The sequence below is a fragment of the Phoenix dactylifera genome, chromosome 18 (assembly GCF_009389715.1).
Source record: "Phoenix dactylifera cultivar Barhee BC4 chromosome 18, palm_55x_up_171113_PBpolish2nd_filt_p, whole genome shotgun sequence".
Taxonomy (NCBI): domain Eukaryota; kingdom Viridiplantae; phylum Streptophyta; class Magnoliopsida; order Arecales; family Arecaceae; genus Phoenix; species Phoenix dactylifera.
In genome coordinates, this window is record NC_052409.1 from 5,378,106 (window position 1) to 5,399,845 (window position 21,740).

Genomic DNA, 21,740 nt, shown 5'->3' on the forward strand with positions numbered 1-21,740 from the left:
CCCCCCCCCCCCCCCCCCCACCCCCCCCCCCCCCCCCCCCCCCCCCCCCCCCCCCCCCCCCCCCCCCCAAAAAAAAAAAAAAAAAGGACAGGACGACATGTGGGCCAGGCTCGGGGACTAACCAATTCACCATCCTAGTCATGCAGAACTTAAATGATGACAATACCAAGAATTTGAAAGATGTTGGAAGATTACATGGAACCTAAGAAAGAAATCAGACATTTGATGTAAGCATTCCTATTTTAATCTTAGAAATGTAGTATTTGAATGCCAAGGTAGCTACTAGTTTAAATCATTTATTATGCCAAACAAGCTCTTTGGCTCCATCCTTGTATGACATTAGACATACCATCGCCATCTTGACAATACGATCTTTGGGTCCATCTTTGGATGACATCGTGCCAAAATCTCTTAAATGACACCTTATTTTCAATCAAGTGTCACCATTGAAGATATTTCTTCATGACTAATTTGATCAGCCATTTCCTCAAGGATGTCCATTTTCTACAAAAGACATGCCTTAGTGGAATTGCGATTAGATCATGATATATGTTCCTTAATGTCCATTCTTATGGCTGTCATGTATCAATGAACTTAGTACTTCTTTCTCCTTCCATGATGTCTAGAAAAGGCTAGGAGGCATGCTTATGCAGCCCTTCCCTAAATAATGAAGACCTCTGATCATCAAAACAAGTTTCTTGTACTGCTACTTCACCAGCTTGGTAAGTTCTTTTGGAGATCTTACCACTTGCAATTGTGTGAGAAGTGGTTATATATCTTGAAGTTGAGTAGAGATGCTCCATTTGGATCATGAAGTATTTATCATGCACCAACCAATCCGACGGACACATCAACCCTTGGAAGTGCTTGGAAATGTAATCATTCATTTCCTTGAATTGCAGCTTAAATCAATTCAGTTTTTGTCTAAAAGAAAAAAAAAGTCAAGGACTCAATTTCAGTAGTTTGGTCTCAACTTGCTTTCAGCCAAAGAGGAGAAAAAGTAGCAGCTTTCATGTGAATCCTTCTTCGGCCTTGCTGTTCTAAACATTTCTCCATGTTGAAGCCTTCAAAGTGCTTCCCCAAGCATGAAAAGCAGACAATTATGCTGACTTTGCCTAATCTTCCCTTGTTAGAGATAAAAACCAAACTTTATACTCTTCTAATGTCATGTAAAAGTTGGACTTGAGGAACCATTTGCCTGGAGATATTGATGCAAGTTGACCTCTTCATTCGTCGGTGGGCTCGGTGTGACTTTACCAACTACACGTTGCCTTGAACTAGAGGCCCTGCAGCCACCCCCATTGTCCATATTTAATCATCTGAGTCAAGGTTGCATAGTTTAGGAGCTTCAGGTGCAATGGCACACAAGATCTAAAACTAAATGAAGTCTGTTTCGACAAAAAAGCTCGAACAGAATAAGTTCCAAGCCTGCCCTAACCCGACCTATGAAAACCCAAACTCATATTTGTACACTTGCGCATGTATAATATTTATATACCACCTAAAAATGTTGTACACAATAAAACCATCTCTGAAAAAAATATTGTGATGGAACTCATAAGCTAGCAGGGCGCAGTCAAACAAAGCTTATGTTGATCAGGTCCAAAACTGGCTTAAGCTCAAAATATAAACAAATAGGTAAATATATGTTATCAAAACTAATATTAGCAAATAATATTTCCTGTTTTGTTGATGCATTTTACACAATGAAGAACGTAATTCAGTCATCAGAATCTTAATTTGCTGCATTTTTTTGCTTGGCCTCTCTCTGTTTTGCTGATGCATTTATTTTGGCCTCTCTCTTTTAGCCAGAGATGATAGGCATGGAAGTAGATTGTTTGCATGCTTCCCCATTAGTGAACACATCCACCAGAAGCAAGAAACAGAAACAAGAGAACTGCATTTCCAACAGAATCAAGGATCTATCTTTCTGAAAATTAAAAAAAAAAAAACAAGTATTCTATAAAGAGGACATCAAGACAAAATGGAGACTTTTGTTGGGAAACAGACATGGCTATGGACCAATGGCCCCCATTCCTCTTGATAACAAGGAGTCTGGCTACAAAGGATCTCCCATCACAATAGGTAGCATATAAGGAAAATCTAACAAATTATTACTATAAAGTTGTTAACTTGTTCCATTTATTATAACTGCTATATATCTAATAGGGATAAATTAAAGGATGCCATTTGAAAATTTTCATTTAGTATTAGAATAAGAAAAAGACTTTGTTTTAATTTACGAAATAATGTTTCAGTGAATTAATATAATGACATCATCACATAATAATACCATTATCTTTCGCTCGAAATATAATAAATTATCCTGTTATTATTGTCTTTTATTTCCTACTTTAACTGCTAATTATGATAGTAATTATTGCAACAAGCAATACATTGTAGCAGAAGTTAAAGGGGGTTCTCTCAGAGATGTTGAAACCAAGCCAAGGGGAGATGAGACTTCTCTTTTTTTTTTTTTTTGCTGAAAGATGAGACTTCTCATTTGGCAACCATGCTTGACGTCAAAGGTTGTAGTTTGCCAACCATGGGTGTGGAGGACTATTCACTCACCCTTGTGCAGCTGTTCTTGGTAAATGAAGTTGAGTTGATATTTCTCCAACCATGGATGGTGATCACTCGAGCACGTAGGCCTTTTGAACTTTGTGGATGGGGAGGCCATGACTTATGGTCAAAATTTTACCTAACAAAACCATTAACGAGAAAAGTAGAGAGACAGAGAGAGTTTTGACAAAGATGCATGCATCAGCGAGTTAAGTGCGACATGATGAGGGAGGGGGAAAAAAATCCCGAGCTTTTGAAAGAGAAACGGCGATGACCGAGGACGGTGATTTCCAGAAGGTGACATGCTATAAAATCTAAAACACGTGTCATCAAATCTACAAGGGACGACGAGGGAAGGCATCAACCAATGAGTGACGTAGGGGATCTTCTAATCTTCGGACATCCTCCAGCTGTCAACCGACAACACGTATACCGGTTCTCCTTGGTCAGCACGGTTCACGTCAAAACCCAACACTTGCATGCCCATTGAGCCTGTGCACTACAGTTAAAGTTATGTGAATAAACCTGTATCTTGACCGTTGAATGCTGTATATTAGGATGGAATATCTAGGGAGGCATATGTAACTATCAAAGTACCAAATTTTGATTGGCTATACATCTCGTTTTATGTCGCCCTCACCATTGTATATATGTTATTTCAATAATTCGAATTCTATCTTGTAAGAGTGGAGGTTATAATCATATGTTGGATGCGACGAAAGATCAAATTAGGTGCTAGTTGGTTGTCGATTTTAAAAATCTAATAGAAGAGCATATAGAATATTTTTGGTTGTAATCCTCGATATGAAATGAAGAACCTCTTACCAACACAAAAGAGGTGCTCATTAAACTAATGAGCCAAAGTCTATGTAATTGCGCGTGTGTACATGCATACATATATACAATTACATATATATATATATGTGTGTGTGTGGTGTGTGTGTATTATAAGTATATAGTATAAACTGGAGAGAACTAGACCATGCCTATCTATCCTAACCAAATATATAATTTCATTCTCCCCCCTCCCTCCTCAAGCCTGCACTTTTTTTTAATGAATACACCCCTCCATGCAACCAAAGCACATTAAGTGAAAATAAAAAATATCCGCCAAATTTACTTCACAAAGAACACGTTGATATTGGATACAAATAATCCAGGTTCGATCGCTCAGTCATCTTAATTTTGATTGGATTTTTTCATCTATAGTTCCAAGAAAATAAAAATCCAAATAAACCTATAGATTATTAAAATACAAACATTTCATGTGCAAAATACTACATGCATACAATGTTATTCAACAAACAAACATTGTTGAGCTAACACGTTCATTCCAAAGTTTTGGGTGAGAAAGAAATGACCAAGATAACTACTCCTCTCCTGTCCATATTTCCTGCAGGTTTAGCATGCATGGGCTGGCAAACTATCATTAATCTAATCAAAGCCAACCACCGCAAAAAAAAAAAAAAAAAGAAAAAAAAAGAGGTTAGGCAAGAGGACACATCTCCCTTGCACCTCATGAACTATCCAACCATCATTCCATTCCATCAAAGACACGGCAGAGTTCTTGCGACTGGGGACACTGAGTTAAGGAGGATGCAAGGGGTGTGTGTTCGTACTGCGTGGAAACCTTCCATTATTTAAGGGCTTTGAATAGGGTTCGATCCCTCTGCAATAAATCTCTCAAACAAAACCAAAGGATGAAGGGGCCTCCCATGGGAAGTGAAGGCCCATCCTTGCCAGCTTCGGGTCGTTGTCAAGTTGAGCAATGATCATGCATGAGAAAATTTTATTGATAGAGGTGAGAAATATTTGTTTTTTTCTTTTTTGTTTGGGGGGTACAACATGATCGTTCTCTATTTAAAATATCAATAAGATATTCTGCAAACTGCTGTTGAAAATATAGATAGATAGATAGATAGATATTATTATTTAGTTGGCTATTAAATTTATATTCACCTGATAAAAAACCTAGAGAGAAGATCACATCTTCCTTGATGAAATTTGGCTTGGCACATCTCTTTCTTACACTTAAAAAAATATTGAGAGGTTTTAACTAACCCTTTTGATATATTAAGATGCAATCAACAATATAGAAATGAAATATGAAATAAACATGATAGATTTTTTTTTTTAAAATATAGAAGAACAAATATCACCAAATCATTGCGCTTAAGGTAGAACTCACAATGCATTTCACAACAAAATATAGCATCATAGAATTTACATGATATGCAAGGAATTACAGAATTTATTTTCTTCAAACAACATGCATTGAGGATCTAAATTTTAGATCTCTGTCTAATTTTTAGAGAAGAGCTGCCAACTCACCGAACTAATAGTTATCAATTATAAATATTTGTACTCGAGACATTGGCGTTAGATTTTCCTCCCCACATGATTGTCAACAATCTAAGCCGGTCAACCCTATAACTTCGTAACGTAGCATAATCTAAAACTAGCATCCATCTTGTGCTATCAAAGCTACCTGCTCTTGTCACCAATCAATGAGTAAATCAAGATCAAGGGATGCCTGTGATTCCAGTGATTGTTTCACAAGACTTATGCTGAATCAGAGTCCAGGTCTAGATTGCAGAGCTAACCCTGACACGTGGATCAACAATAGGTCTAATCAAGATCTTATGCAAAAGTCTTGGTCGATCCTACTAGCAAATCCAAATTGGATAGTGAAGTGTTTTTTTTTTTGTTACTTAGGCGGGCGTTTCACAGTACGCTAGTACGGAGATACCCAATAAAGTTAGAAATACTATATCATAGAGAGTCGTGGGCAGCTATTCCCCCTGCATCCACAAAGTGCCGCCTGAATGACTGGCCACGTAAGAGGCCACCCAGTCAGCGGCCCCATTAGCCTCCCTATAGACATGTGTGGTCAGGAAGGCGTCCCCATCTCTACCCATGGTCCAAATATTTTAGAGTAGGGATTATCCATCTCGACACCCTCGAACCCTTCTGGATCCACCCTATAATAGTAGCCGAGTCGCCCTCCATAATAATGGAGCGGACCTGCAACACTCGCCTCGCATATCAAAGGCCCTCCTATGCAGCCCTCAGCTTGACGCTGGGAACCGAGGTCTCTACCAGCTGACAGCCACCAGCCGCTACTACACGAGAGCTCGAGTCCCTAATGACGAACCCCGTGCCCCCTCTACTTTCACCATCATGTACCGATCCGTCAAAGTTAATCTTGAGAAAGCTCGGAAGTGGGAAGCTTGCAGGTAAAAAACACCAAACGAGACGCTGCATTGAGCGGAATGGAAGCCCCATATATCATGAACTATTATAAGTCTACCTGACGAGATCTCGTAATTGAGCTTTTTTGTTTGTGTATAAGCACACTCTACTACATATCTCGACGATATACGGTGCCCGCCAGGGACCTTAGCACACTCATGGTCTTATTCCATCCATATGTTCCCACTAAAGTCTTAATTTACCCAGTCATCTACTCCTACGACAGTGGATGAAAACAGTTACAGTCGAATTTTTCTACGGGTCCCCAACCCCAAGTACGTAAGTCCTTTAACATCGCCTACGACTTTATTGCGACATTTAATGATCGTTACACGTGTACGGTACTTGGTGGTCTGGCACGGTCCAAAGGCGGTCCAATGTGGTTAAAAAAAAAACGATACAGGATAGGGTTTCTTGAACGGACCGTTAATGTTGGTTCCAAGCGGGCTCCGGGTTGTATATTCCGTGCGGAAGAATGATTCGTCTTATTACGAAACGTAGACCGTTGGATTGTGCCCCGCACAGATCTGAGAGCTGTCCGAATTCTTGCATTCATCATCGACACAGATCTGGAAGCAGAAATTACGCGATCCAATGGTGGATTCGCGCAAAGGAAGATGAATCCTTCTATACAACTCCTATTCGGTCCAAGCACGCACATGTTCGACAAAATGAGGAGGGCACCCAATGCCCCGATTGCCCCTATCTCTCACAATCTTATTCCTGATCTGTCCCTCCTGTCTTCCCTAAATGCCCCTCCCAGACTCGCCCCTTCTCGGGGCGTGGTGGTGGAGCCCAGAGCTGCCTCTCTGCCTCGCTGGCCTTGGCCTCACCATGTTGTGTTTTTATGGCTTTTGGAACCCTCGGAGAGCCAGAGGGAGCGAGCGAGAGAGAGAGGAAGAGAGGCGTGGTCGCGTCGCCTAAATCGGCTGATCCATTTTTTCTCTCTAGCGTCGTCTCCAGATCTGAGGCGGCGTCGTCTACCACCGGAGCGAATCGATTGGGAGCTATTTGGAGTCAATTCCGAGGCAAAGGTGGGTTTTTTCCTGTTTGTTTCTGTCTAATGCGTCGGATTTGGGGTGGTTGATGGTGGATTTAGGGTTGGGGTTTGAGTTTTCTTTCAAAGCTGAGAGCTTTTGTTTGAGTCAATGGATAGATGTGTTCGTGAGGTGAAGATTGGGGATATGACATGGCTCGTTGGCACGATTTCTGATTGATGTTTTTTGGGGTTTTCACATTGTTGTGCGATAGAGGGTAGTGAGTTTGTGATACCTTGTCTCGGTTCCATCTGATTCGGAGCAACGAAGGGGAAGGCCCTTTTAAGGTCGAAGTGGAAGAAATTGTCCTTGTTTCTCCTGTCAGAACTTGGATTGTGTTTGAGGTAACCAAAGAGAACTATAAATATTCTGTTTTCTGTCGTGGATTTTTTATGATCTACTATATGTCCAGTTGCATAGGATTCATCCCTTTTGGATAATGAACGAAAGAGGACAGAGAGTGTGTTTTACCCAGCCTCCAATTAGTTTTTTTTTTTTTTTGCCTTTCTTCTTTTTAAACATTGAACTTTCTTCAAATTAATGATAGCAAGTTGGGGTTGTTTTGTTCTTTCTCTCTGGAATCTATCCTCATCTCTCTCTCTCTCTCTCTCTCTCTCAATAACAGCAACTTTAGCTGCTTCGGTCGTTGTTGTCGTCGTTGCTCTACTTGTATTTTATGTAATTGATGATGCAATTTGTACAGAGTAGGAAAAGGGGGAGCTTGGGGTCTTTGCGCTTTGGATATCATAAGTTTGCTTCGGGCTAGATGTTGAGAACTCGGACGCCGGCCTGGGTGAGATGAGGGATGTTAGCAAGGTTGATGAACTTCCTGAAGGCCTGCTGGCGGCCGTCGTCAGATCGGTATGTGCACACAGGCTCCGATACGGTTGGCCGGCAGGATGGGCTTCTGTGGTACAAGGACACTGGGCAGCACATGAATGGAGAATTCTCTATGGCCGTGGTCCAAGCAAACAGCTTGCTTGAGGACCAGAGCCAGATGGAGTCGGGCCTGCTGAGCTCGCTCGAGTCCGCCCGTATGGGACCTTCATCGGGATCTATGATGGCCATGGTGGTCCGGAAACATCCCGCTATATCAATGATCATCTCTTCCACCATCTTAAGAGTAAGTACTGAACCTGAGAGTTCTGTGCTTAGCCCTTGTAACAGCTGCTGACTTTATGAATTGGTCTTTTTCCATGTGTGTCATGAATTAGCTACTGAATGTACTGTATTGCATATCTGGGTGATCCTTTTGCTGTTTCAGCTTTGGAAGACTTAGCTATTTTGCCTGTAGTTAATACTACTCTTAATTCTCTTGTTGTACAATTTGTGAGTCCAAAGACCTTTATACATGCTTATGGTGCAACTTCTTCAGCAATCAAATGTGTATTTAGTTTCGTTATTTCGCATACTGCCTTTGTCCTATATCTATGGAGTTTTAATTGTAATGTCATTTACTTTTCCATCGGCTTAGTATTATCTCAGTTGAACTTAATTATATCTGCTATCTTGACTAAATATGAAGAGTGCAACCATCGGAACATGCAAATTGCTGAGTTGGCAAAGTCACTGGGCTTGGTACTGGCAGCCTGAGTTAAAGTCCCACCTTCTTTGTAATAAAAGGAGGGGCTCTGCTTCTGCCCCCACTCAAGTTTTAAAAAAAGAGAGAAAGAAATAAAGAAAGAAACAGTATGGTTATCGATTTTATTCCAGGGGTCTTTTGTATGCTGCTTGATCGTTCTGGCCTTTGAAACTTATCTGAGCAGCAGTAAAGCTTCTTCTTACCCCATTTGACATCTTTAGTAATATCTGGATATATATTATAAACATAGACTTGGCTAGTTCCTGATCATGTCTCAATTTTCTTTGCTTGCATCGGGTCAAATTTTGTGGTACATGCAACTTTTCTGCTTGAAGTGAATTTCTAATTGTACATATATTGTTTGATAACCAACTAATAATGCTAAAGATACTCGTTCAGCCATAGCAAGAGTTGTTTCAATTTTGTACCTTATGTGACAATAGAGCCTCTGCCTCGCAGGATTTACATCCGAGCAGCAGTCAATGTCAGCTGATGTAATACGGAAGGCATATCAGGCTACTGAAGAGGGCTTTAGTTCTCTGGTCACCAGACAATGGCCTACGAAACCCCAGATTGCTGCTGTTGGCTCATGCTGTCTGGTTGGTGTGATCTGTGGTGGTATGTTATACATAGCCAATGTTGGGGACTCCCGTGCTGTTTTAGGGAAACTTGTCAAAGCAACTGGAGAGGTTTTGGCTGTCCAGTTGTCATCAGAGCATAATGCAGGTATTGAGTCTGTGCGACAAGAGTTGCAGTCATTGCACCCAGATGATTCACAAATAGTTGGTTTTGAAGCATAATGTTTGGCGTGTGAAGGGCCTCATTCAGGTGCTTATCATGTGAATACCTCTCATACATTATACACAATCTACAATAGTTAATCCAATCAAAGTTCTCATCATAAAAAAGGTTTAGCTGATTATTGTCATCTAGATTTTCTTTTGTATGCAAGCCTATCAGGATCTTTAGAAATATTCATGCAATTCCTCTTGAGATTGCTTCTCAAGTGCTCTGACCTGCTTTAAAATTTCATGTAGCCACTGAATCAACTATGTGGATACCCTTTTAAAGGATTTGCTACTTGCAATGTACAAAGCATCATGTAGGTTGAATGATTGGCATTTATATTTTGCTACTTTTGTGCTCCAACTTCTTTCACCTCTTTTTGGGTTTTCCCAAATGGTAATTTTTAAATTTTGATAGCCCTAAGGAAGACTGATAGTTTTATGTTATTGGAAGATCAAAGAAATTCAACATCTTGTACTACCAAATTAAAGGTTAAGAATATTTATAGTCCTACACTCATTCGACAGTCTCTAAAGTCTAAACCCACCCTTGCTTGTTTATCCTTATCAGAACATTCGGTGTGATGCCGGCATGATAACTGAATTTCTTTTTAATCGTTTCTGGCTACATGCTTTTCAAGTTTCTTTGAAGTGTAAGAATCGTTTGACTATATGTGCGTGTATATGTGTGTTTATGATGTGATTTTATTGATGCAACAATGTTATAATGTTTAACAGTTTCTGATGATACATTTATTTGGCAATTACTGATGCTCGGTAGTTCCTTTGTAACTTGTTTATTGCCTTTACAAGCATTGTCCTTAGACCTGCTTTACCTTAGCTACCTTGTAGGTTTTTACTGAGTTGAAGGTGTTTTTGGAATGTCTAGGGATGGCAATTCAGCAACAGTTGCCGATTTACATGTCATATTTTTTTTTCATCGACTATTATTACATTTGTTCTTCCGGATGGCTTTTTTTCCTGTCCAAGTGTCTATTTGGGGAGGATGGTTTTTGACTGGAAAGCAGGCTATAATGGTGAAAATTTCAATATCTTCAATGGGAATTTTGATTGCTCTTTATCCATTACCTTACACTAATTTTTATAATCACTGATAGGAGTCCAAATTTTCTAGCCGTGGATCCTTCCCCTAAGGATTCATATATTTGAACAGTTTATCTTTTGAATAAAAATGAGGGAAGCTATAGCCATATTGCTCATTTCCCCCCTCAAAACATTTGAAATGGTCAACATTCATATTTTACAGTATTACATCCTTCACATGGCGTTCTCAAGATTTGCATAACCTAAAGAATTTTTGGTAGGTTGTGTGCTATTTTTAGATTGCCAGAAATTGATTTTGGTTGCAGCTGATTTTGAAGGATCATAGAGCCCTTTGTGGCAGTATATATTTTCGGAGGAAAAAAGGGAAAAGAAAAACCATGATGCATTTGTTTACCATCCTTGATGCTGGAAAGCTTCATATTGACTCAAACCATCGTGTGGTATTTATCATGTTGGAAATATAGTTCTATATCTGAAAAAGTGTAACTAGCATATAGAGTTCAGATCAGGCATATCATTTTTGGGTTTCATTGTCACTTTTTCTGGGAAAAAAAGCTGATAAGTTTGCTTTGATACTCATAATTAGATTGGAATAAAAGCATATCCCGTCCCCATCCACCCCTCCCTCCAATGACTAGTAAACAGGATCCAGATTTCCCAGACTGGTCTTCTCAAGGAATCACTGGACATTCATTTCTCCAACTGTTTGATTGCCCTTTTTGCCTTAGGTTTTGCAAATATTGTGGCTCATCCAGAATACCACTGAAATTTATTAAAAAATGTTTCATACAATATGCTCTAGTCCTACATCATCTTAAGAGATTTTTTTTTTCTTTTAGATTCTATCACAAAGCATGGTTATTATGTGTATTTTCATTGGAAGTACATCTTCTACTAGTTTCAATGCAATCCTTTCCAGTCCGCATCCATTGAAGATAAGTTGATCTAGAAGCCCAATCATCTAGCTCTTGTGGAGTAGCCTAGTAATGTTTTTAAATGTTGTCACTGAATTTTCTCTACTGAACAGAAACATGTAATAAAATTGCTACTTCCTGCAGCGCATTAATTTTGAGTTATAACTTAATGCAATGACTCTCTGCCTCCAATAAAAGAAATCTTCTAAAAGCACCAGCAATTAGTGCACAGTATTCATTCATATTCTCTCTCTTTTTTTCTTTTTTTTTTTTTGGAAAAAAAAAAACTCAACCTACTTGGGGCTGCAATATCTTTCTGATCCACCTTGTACATCTCATTCTCCTATTTATGGCCATCATCTGTTAACTCTATTCTCATTCTATCTCATTTGTCTGGAGTCAAGGATTCTTGAAGATACCTAGGGGGTATGATATGCATTTTCTTTGGCATATTCTCATATTACCTTGGTGTCTTTCCTCGTTTGGATGACTTAACTTGAGTTACACCATAACAGCTAATCCATTTATGCTGATGCAATGTTAGTTTGTAGAGTCCCTTACAAGGCAAGGCGCTTGAAGGGCCTAAACTAAGGTACATGAAAGTTAATTAAAGAATATGAAAGTTTTTTTTTTTTTTGATATAGCCATTAATAGAACAAGTGGAGAGAGGGATTCTTAAATTTCTCCCCAGATAATTGAGATAAAACTTGCTGGGTATGACGATTTTTTGAGGATTTTTTTAAGGTTAAAAAATACTAATTAGATGGTTTGAATGGAAAGATGATTTATCATATAAGCCTCACCGATGCTATCTGGAGTTTGTTGTGAACCATGTGATCACCATTTCCATCAACAGCTACTTCAGCCATTATAGGTTGGTTATCAATCTCTCTCATCATATAACACAATCAGGACTTATAGCCTCTAGTATACCAGCTTTTTCAAATGTTATCACAACTTTATGTTTTCTTAGGTCATACCCCACTCACCTCTTCTTTGATTCTGTGACTCAAATCTTAGTTGGTTTCTTAATCAGTCTTCACATTTTCATTTCTCATGTTCAGGGGTCCTAGAACTTGAATTGAAATTTGATAAGTTGTAGCCTTGTGATAATTATAGATGTGGGCAGTCTAGAGTTGTTAATTCTGATTTATCTGTTGGGTGATATCTTTTCTTATATGATGTGCAAGACAAGGCTTGGTCATGGCTGATGGAGAAACCAATTGCAACTTTGCAAGCACGCATTTTCATAAAGAAGTACTTTGTCCACTACTCCACTTATGCTCGGGATATTTTCCATGTATGTCGAATAAAAGCAAGAGGATGACAAATGTTGGAGGTAGTATAAGAAAGCATTCTCATGTATAGACATAAGCTTTAGCTTAAACATGATGAGCCAAATACTTTCAAGCACATATAACAAAGGTTTAAAAGGCGTCTTTTAATTTATTGCTATGTATTTACTTGCTCAAGGACACCAAACATGGTAGTGCAAACAGAAGAATTCATAAGCCTGCAACCCATAGACCAAGCACATGATGGTGATGCTTACCTCTGATAAGGTTTGTGGAGCATGTTTTGGCCTCTTGCTGCCGGATACAGAGATGCAAATTCAAAAAGCTTCCACTGCTAGGTTGATGAATCACAAACTTGTAGGAGGGTTGTGCTTTATGAGTAACAGGCCAGTGATAGAGAGATGAGGTCATAAACTCTGCAAGAGATACAGAGCATCTGCTTGCCCAATGCCACTTCTAATTCTCAGGTTTTCATGTAACAGGACTCTTAGTTCATTGTTTGCATGAAGGCATGCAACTTTCAAGTGCGTATTAACATCTCCATTTTTGGAAGCAGGGCGATACATCCCTGTCATTATGGTCGCTGAAAATTCTATAATGGAAGAGAACAGATCTGCATCATTTCCATTTCTTCTTCTTTGTTAGGGGAGACATAGCAGTCACTCAAAAGCCAAGCAAGTCACCTATCTCTTTCTTACTTGCAATATTTATTTTCCAAAATGACCAAGCATATCCAATATTTTTCATGTACCTGTAGTTTGATGCCTTTGTATATTTGTCATGTAGAGCTGGGGGAGAGCTTATTAAGGCCTGTAATAAAGCATTGATGTCTAACAGTTACCTTATCAGTGTCTCCCACTTCAAATCCACCCCAATCTTATAGACTCTGATTCATTACCCGTTTCCAAGGAAATGAAAATGAGTTTGATTATTGCCTATCACTATGTAGTACTTTGCTTTTGTTCACCATTTCTGCAAACAGCCTGTCCTTAGCTAGTTTCCGCGATTCCTCATAGGGAAATGCTGCTTTCTCTTCAACTGTTCAAATTCCCACTGAGAGACCTTATTCCACCGTCAAGAGAAAAATGGGAAAGAAAAAATTTAGGGAAAAAATGAACACGTAAATAGGAAAGAAAATACAATGGTAGGTTTCTGAGAAACTCAAGAGACCTTATTCCACCATCAGGAGAAAAATAATTGCCCTTCCAACTAACTAATGTATTTCGACTTTGTTTTTTAAGCAAGCTTCTTATTTCTGAAAGAGATGGTATTCTGCTATATAAAGTGCTGAGATGCAGGCATAGTAGATTTATATACTAATCAAAGCTGCAAACCCAAATATTATATATAGATTTAAGAAAAAATATTCTAAGTGTTATTTTATGCCTGTTACAGAAAAATCCCATAAATTAGTTTTATAACTTATTAAAAATTTAGTATCAGATAGTTCTATGCTTTTTTGATACATCATATACAAAATTGTACATTGGACATCTTTACCAATTTCTTGTGCTGTCTAGACATCTAACATGTCATTTATATATGCTTTTTTGATACATCATGTACAATTAAACATGTACTTCGGATGCGCATTACCAATTTCGCATGTTGTCTGGACATCTATCATACCGGTTATGCTGTCTAGAATCTGGCATGTGCTGTACATGTGTTTAGGATACGAGAGAGGTAGGTATCTACATTTTCAGTCTGAATCTATTGCCTTCTTTTCCCAACTCAGCTATGCCTCTTTGTTGTTGAAAGACCCACCTATTCTTTCTTTTCCAATTCAAATAAAAGATCCATGGGAGAGATTCTCAAGGAAAAGATATGAGAAGCAAACCCTAATTTGTTTCCTGTTAAAATACATGTCTATCACATATATGAAATATCTGAGATGGGAGAAGCTTGTGCTTGGGATATATATATATATATATACATATATATATATATATATATATATATATATATATATATATATATATATATGTATATATATATATATAAGATTAGGACAATGTCCAATTCCAGTGACGGATGGATTCAAACCTTTTGCAGTATATAGATATGCAAATATGTTTAAATTAGTTACTAATAATTTTTTGTTGGACATTTTCTAAGTTTAAAGAAAAGAGTGGCCCAATGCACGAGGCTTCTGCTATTGCGGGGCTTGGGGAGGGTTGGATATACGCAGCCTTACCCCCATATGCAGGGAGGTTGTTTCCGTCTTTTGTATCCGTGACCTCCAAATCAGATGTACTTGAATGTTTTCTAAGTTTCTATTAATATATTTCTGTTTTGAGTTTGGGCTCATACAACAGCTAGTTTTCAGGGTTTTCGCCACATTTTGGTATTGGAATCAAATCCAACACACCTTTCAGAACAGAATTTTAATACAAGAAATACCTGTCTTTATTCTCTAGTTTTCTCCATCTTCGTGAATGAGACATCTGAATTTTGTGTTGCAGCATCATTCATTTGGGTATTGTAAGAACTCATTTGACATTATTAAGTAGACAAGCAATGCGACTGCTTGCTTACTAAATGCCTACTCTTTTCACAGTTAGATTATTCTTTTTGTTTGTTGCCCATCAAATACATGATGTTGGAAGTAAATACTCAACACATCTTTGTTGAGGAGAATGTTATATAATATTACACCAGCCATCCATGAAAACTGTTGCTTGATGTTCATTATGATGGAAATAGTGTTGGCAGTACAATACTTGATATAGGTTCCATTTTCTTTTCCCATTTCTTAACAAATTTATTATATTTTTGCTCAAGAGTGTCCAACCCTGTATTGCAGGTCACAAGGTCAATCGGTGATGTATACCTAAAAAAGGCAGAGTTTAACCGGGAGCCATTATATGTAAAATTTCGCCTTCGTGAACCTTTCAAAAAGCCAATACTTAGTTCAGAACCATCAATTTCTGTGCAACCATTACAACCACATGATCAGTTTCTCATATTTGCATCTGATGGACTCTGGGAGCAGCTTAGCAACCAAGCAGCAGTTGATATTGTTCATAACAATCCTCACAGTGTGAGTTTTTCTTCTTATATTTTGACTTTTTAAGTGGAAAAACATGGGTATGGAAGAACATATTGGCTCAAGTAATATGCATTGTTGTACTTTGTGGACATGATTTGGGTGAGCCCTAGTTGAAATACCCTAGTTGAACTGACTTACTAATCCACTGAGAATTAATAGAATTAATGTTTTTTACTTGTTCTGCAGTGTATCATTATTCCTTCTCCAGATAGAAATAGTCCAACATACTGGCATCCTATACCAGATAAAAGAATTAATTACTTAAAGAGGTTTTTTAGTAAACTATAGAATTCACATCTGGAGCATTATTGATTATTACAAGCAGGGCTAAATGAAGATTTTGTTAGTTTGGATAAGACCCACCGCAATGCATGGCTAAGATTATTGATCAATCAGCAGCATGTAAGCATATAAAATTGGAATTGCAGAGATGGAATTCTGGTTGAATGTGTCTTACAAACTGGGGAGGAGTTAGGTATCAGTCTTGATCATTGAATTAAGCTTAGGTGAGTTTACACTAGCATAATTAAGGGACAGAAAACTGATGGAGATGTCATGATCATGTTAAGAAGGAAAAAAAAACATGGAGGTTGGAGAGGGCTCAAGAAACCTTGTGTTGAATGTGGATTCAACACAATCAGGGAACATAAATCCAGGCCAAGTATGTGGGAACTACCCTGTTGCTTCTGGGTTTACCTTGTTGGGTATTCTGTCTGATGACTTTGATTCTGGAGCTAGGATGAAGATTCATCAGTGGTGAGTCAATGGATCGAGGGTGTATGAGGGCTTATTTTAAGAACTTGAATGATATGAAATCAGAAAAGGGAACCTTCATCCTTGAACGCAATTTTAAGGACGGGACAAAGAATATGTTTCTGATGGGTTACTTATTAACGCATTTTTAGCCATGTGTAAGTTCTTGCCTTGCCTCTTAAAGGCCCTTGTAGCAAACATAATGGAAAGAATTGTATCATTTGACTGCTTGATTAAGAGATACTTGGGTGTGAATTGAGGTAGGGTGCTATTCTGTAGATGTATATATTTCTCATCCTTCCTAGTTTTGGATGAGTTTTGAGTTGTCGTTGCCTCAACAAAGACTAGTGCCTTTCTTCTGTCTGATAGCATTAAGGTTCCCTGAGTGAATAATGATTGCATTCCCCAAGGAACAAATTACAAGCTGTAGAGCCAACTTGAAATACAGAGGATGCAGCTTTTGTTCGACTACAATGGTTGCTAGGTTTGCTTGTTTTTGAAACAATTCTACCGTGGCTTGCATATGAGTGCACTCTGCAAACGGTATGAATCACTTTTGTCTTGAATTCCTGCAGGGTAGTGCTCGGAGGCTTGTGAAAGCTGCACTTCATGAAGCAGCAAGGAAAAGAGAGATGAGGTACTCTGATCTCAAGAAGATTGATCGTGGGATCCGTCGGCATTTCCACGACGATATAACTGTCATTGTTGTGTTCCTTGACTCAAATCTTGTAAGCAAAGCCAGCTCGCACAAGGGCCCTTCACTTTCTGTAAGAGGAGGTGGGATCAATCTGCCAGCAAAATCTCTTGCACCTTGTGCGACACCCACAGAACTTGGTGCTACCTGATTAAGCCAGCTCAGCTCATCTTTCCCTATTCTGTACTAAATTACACAGCCAGAATGACTCCCATGATCATGCCCCCAATGATGTAAAAGTAGGGAGACAGAGCAGCTTTGTATCTGTCATCTGTTATACTGTGACACTAATATGCATTCCTTCTGTTGTGCTTCATATGAACTCGATGAGGTCCTATCTTGAAGTCCAAGTAGCAGGGAAAGCAGATTCTAGGCTAAGTGTTTACTAGGACTCTTCAATTAAAATCTCATTTGTTTTATTTTCTTCTTTCTTTTGGTATGTAAATTCCAAGAACACGAACCCATCCTTGCAGTTCTATTTCTTTGTTCATAATTAACTGTTTCCTTTACCAGTAATTTTGATGGGTCTCTTGTTGCTTGGCTCTGAATGTTGGTTAATGACAGACCAGATGCGGTATGCTACGGAGGTCTTGGTCGAGGCCTCCAAATCCTGGACTTTTCAGGAATGCTGGAGTAATGACTAATAGGGGTTCTAACAGCGAGAAGTGTTTGAAGTAAGTACAATGAGGGTTGCTGTAAACTGGTCCGAACCAGGTGTCAAGTTGCTGGTGGTCATTGAAGTATCTGGCTCTTCGGATCCAAAAGATTGGATTGGATCTGTTAAAGTATCTGGCTCGTCTGCTGTTCGAACCAAAAAGATTAGATTGGATCGCTGCACATTTCTGTGGCGATGCTATAGTGGAGTTGGATAATGGCTTTGGGGAGCGCTCTGATACTAGCTCTGATATAAAACAACAAAACAATAAAGTTTACCTACTAGAGTATGTCCGACGAGGGTCTTTCCGATGGCTAAAACAACACTCTCATGGAATAGGAGGAAGCTTGGAAGGAGCAAAGGCAGCGTAAGAGAGTCGAAAAAAAATTTATCTGGCTTATAGAGCAACAAACTCTACCGTGTTTGTTAGTAAACAGCTAATGATATAGCGTAGATCGGTTTTGAGGTAGAAGTAATTACTCAACACTCAGAGGTGAACTTACGCTCGGTATCCGGCAGAACTGGTCTAGCTTTAAAATTTTGCAGTATCCTGATTAAAATGGGTATAGTCTAGTCATATTTTTAAGCATAATTGAATATTTGTTTTTGCAGTAAATGTCTGTACAGGTATTTCGAGTCTTGGCCGCGCATAGTGTATACATGGAGTTAGGAACAACAGTGTCTAAAAAAATCAAAACCTGGTTATTTCTTTAAAATAAAAAAAATTTCCCTACAATCATAATCAAGGTGGTGGTAAAGAGGCCGTTTCTCTAAAATTTCTCGTGTCAATCATAATCAACTGTGATTCAACATGCTAAATCCCTACAAGTAGGGTATGGATGTGTAATTTTGGGAATTCGAATTTCCAGAGAGCCATCATCTCGGGCATTAGAATCACTATGAACACACTAAATACCTCAAGTATGAGGATTAGTGCATAAAAATTGTTATAAACTTGCAGTAGATGATAAAAAGAGGTAGTGATTATTGATATTCGATATATACCCGATATGGACACGATATAAACATCTAAAAAACATCTAACAAGTATCGATATCGGATGTATACCCGATATGGATATTCGATATATAGCCGATATGATTCTGATTTTATAGTCAGGTAGGCCGCTAGGGACCCATATTTTATGTCTCCACAAGGAAGCATTTCTTTTAATGTTTGAGGCTCTATCACAGAGAAGAAGGAAGAATATTTCCAGATTTTAAGGTTGCATGATGCTGTTCAGCAATCTAGCATCCCAGCTAAAACCTCTGCCCATACTTCTCTGTATATTTCTTTACTCTGAAAAATGGAAAAAGGCATCCCTCTTATTTGAGCAAGATATATTCTTTAATAATGTAACAGTGAAAAAATAATGCAACAGTGAAAAGAGTTTAAGATGCTGGCATGGAATCCCACTAAAAAAATAAGATCTTTATGTTTATGTTTTTCCCCACAAAGGTTAAAAATGTCGTTATGGTATCCCACCATAAAAAATTCGCCTGTGTCCAATTTTTGGTTCTTTATTGTCCCAAGGCTGAAAGCATAGAAATAGTTTGGTTTCTGCTGAATGATAAAAAGAGCCCCTGGATTTCTGGTTTTCATCTTTTTCCTCAATGGAAGAGACTGAAGAAGATCCTGAAAATATGAGGGTACTGGGATTTTTGTTCAAATTATGTACTAAAGAAATAATTCAGCAGATAAAACTAAATAGTTGTTTCAATTTGGATTTGGGGCAGTGGGCACTTAGAGCCACTCTTTGTTCTTTTCATTTTTATGCCTTCCCATCTCTTTGAAAAAAGAAACTACAGCTAATAATTATGGAGCATTAAATATATCATGGTAATTGGTGTGTACAATTTGCAACATTTTGGACCCATCCCAAGCAATTTGTATATCCTCCTGCACTGCAGAACTACCAGTGAGACTTCCAATATTAAAGGCCAAGCACAACAGCATAACTAATTCTGCTTTTAGGCCAACCCTAGGTGCCCTGACATCAAGGATCAAGATAAGAAAATTTGTAGTTAAAACAAAAATTATGTGAACGAATTGAAGGGCAATTAGTTAGTGTTGGTAGGACTTGATTAAAATGATCATGGTGGACCAAGAGAAGCTGGAGAAATTAGTAAGTGGGATGGGATGTATTAATTGGGATGGTTTTGGTAGAAGGGTTGTAGTCTAGTGGTGGCATGGTTCTAGTGTGGATGAGATAGTTTGTACCTGCAAGAGATTCTAGTACAGTGGAATTATTGTTATGCAAAAAAATGCCATGCACCTAACAAAAACCTAGGGGCAAGGGAAGACAAGGACCGAGGTGCTGCTGAAGAGTACGTGTATTAGGTTTACGGTAGGCAAGAGTGCTCATAAATTCGTTAGGTTTGCGAGAAAAAAATTTTCTTAGTAGAATACTTTTTCTAAAAGACTGATTTTTGGAAATATGATGCATAGAAACATAATTTTGGCATGTTTGATTGAGCATCTACTTTTCTTTTACAAAATTTCTGCAAAAGTTATGTGAAATATCAATTATATCCTTAATAAACGGAAAGACTTTATTCATGGATTTTGATAGCTTAAGGATAGTTTTGGAAAAAAAGACCTCAATTTTCAACCAGTGGGAAAGTAGCTTTTCATAACTCTCATAGATTTTTCTTTCTCATGAAACATGGAAATCTTATTCCCATGGAAATGCAACTTTTCTATATCTCTTCTTTGAAAACTTCAATCAAAAAAGAGGTCTTTCTTGGTTTTTTCATTAGCCACACTTTCTCTCTTCTTTTTTTGCAGTCCTAAGTTTCCAATGCTATGCTCGATGATGCACAAGTATACTCAAAAGCTATGGCTACCGAGCTAGCTGAGACAAAGTCAGGTCCCTTTTGCATTAAAAGTGAGAACCCAGAAAGAGCTAAAGCTATGTCCTCTTATAACCAATTGCATAATCCTTTGATATCGGATAAGTTTTTGCGATCCAAGTAAAAATCAGCAGGTGTTTTTGGTCTACCCATGTACATGAACAAATAACCCCTTCATGAAGGATCTTTCAGCCCTACAGTAACCACCCAAACAAACGGACTGATATAGCTTACATCTCTTTATAGATGGGATATTAATGTGTTATTATGCAGCTCGGAAGGCGTATTGACCTTAAGGAATCTTCCAAAGGCCAAATGGTATAGAATTTCTATGTTAGGTGATCCGAATTGACCCACAGTTTCAAGGCAAGAATAATTGATAGAACTTTGGTGTTGAAGACATAACTATAGATATTTTTACGAGGAAAGAATGCCACTTGCATGCGAAAATAAGCAAAGACTAAAATGTTCTTCTTACATTGGAAAGGTAAATTTCACAGCCTGAACCCCCTTTCAAGTTTTATAGAAGAGGAGCCAAAAATATAGTGGAATAAGAAGGAAGATTAAGGGTGCACATAAAAGAAGGGGAGGGGCCCTCTTTTATGTAATCATGCCATTGCTGTAATTGGAGCCTCAAATAACTCTAATTGTTCAGCATCTTTGAGTTACTAGAATTCAAATTGTTGCGACACCTTAGGGAGAATAACAAAACAAGAAGAACAAAAAGAAAAAAATAAGAGAAGGACAAGAGCACACAAAATTTATGTGGTTTAGTCTATTGACATACATCCACAGACACAAACAATACAAAAGTTTCATTATCAAAAAAAAAAAATATATCTGAAGATTAAAGAGTATAAGATTATCTTACAAACTCTAGCCTATAATACGCCCGATCTCTAGAATACTCAATTGTTCTCTTCTCTTAGGATTTCAAGAGATATATATAATATAGTAAATTGAATTAAACTCAAACTAGTATCCCTACAAGAATCAAGTTAAGCTAATATATAACCAGTGTTCTAAGTCGATGTATACTTGAACTGGTATCTGAATATAGATTCGATCTTCTAGAACTTAATATATAACCAGTGTTCTAAGTCGATGTATACTTGAACTGGTATCTGAATATAGATTCGATCTTCTAGAACTTATAACTTAAGACATACTCAACACAAATTAGTTACTAGCCACAAAATAAGTCTAAGATACATTTCCACATGAGGTTGCGATCAGAATATC

At 38.1% G+C, this 21,740-nt stretch overlaps 1 protein-coding gene across 1 annotated transcript; it reads left to right on the forward strand.

The window, feature by feature from the left end:
• Positions 1-7,555: 7,555 nt before the first annotated feature.
• On the forward strand, positions 7,556-17,507 carry LOC103722807 (probable protein phosphatase 2C 60). The gene is given in 6 exon segments (XM_039115494.1): positions 7,556-7,884; positions 7,887-7,974; positions 8,893-9,218; positions 9,220-9,261; positions 15,299-15,535; positions 16,873-17,507. Coding segments are annotated over 6 exon segments (1,191 nt in total). The 5' UTR covers positions 7,556-7,656; the 3' UTR covers positions 17,143-17,507.
• Positions 17,508-21,740: the final 4,233 nt, after the last annotated feature.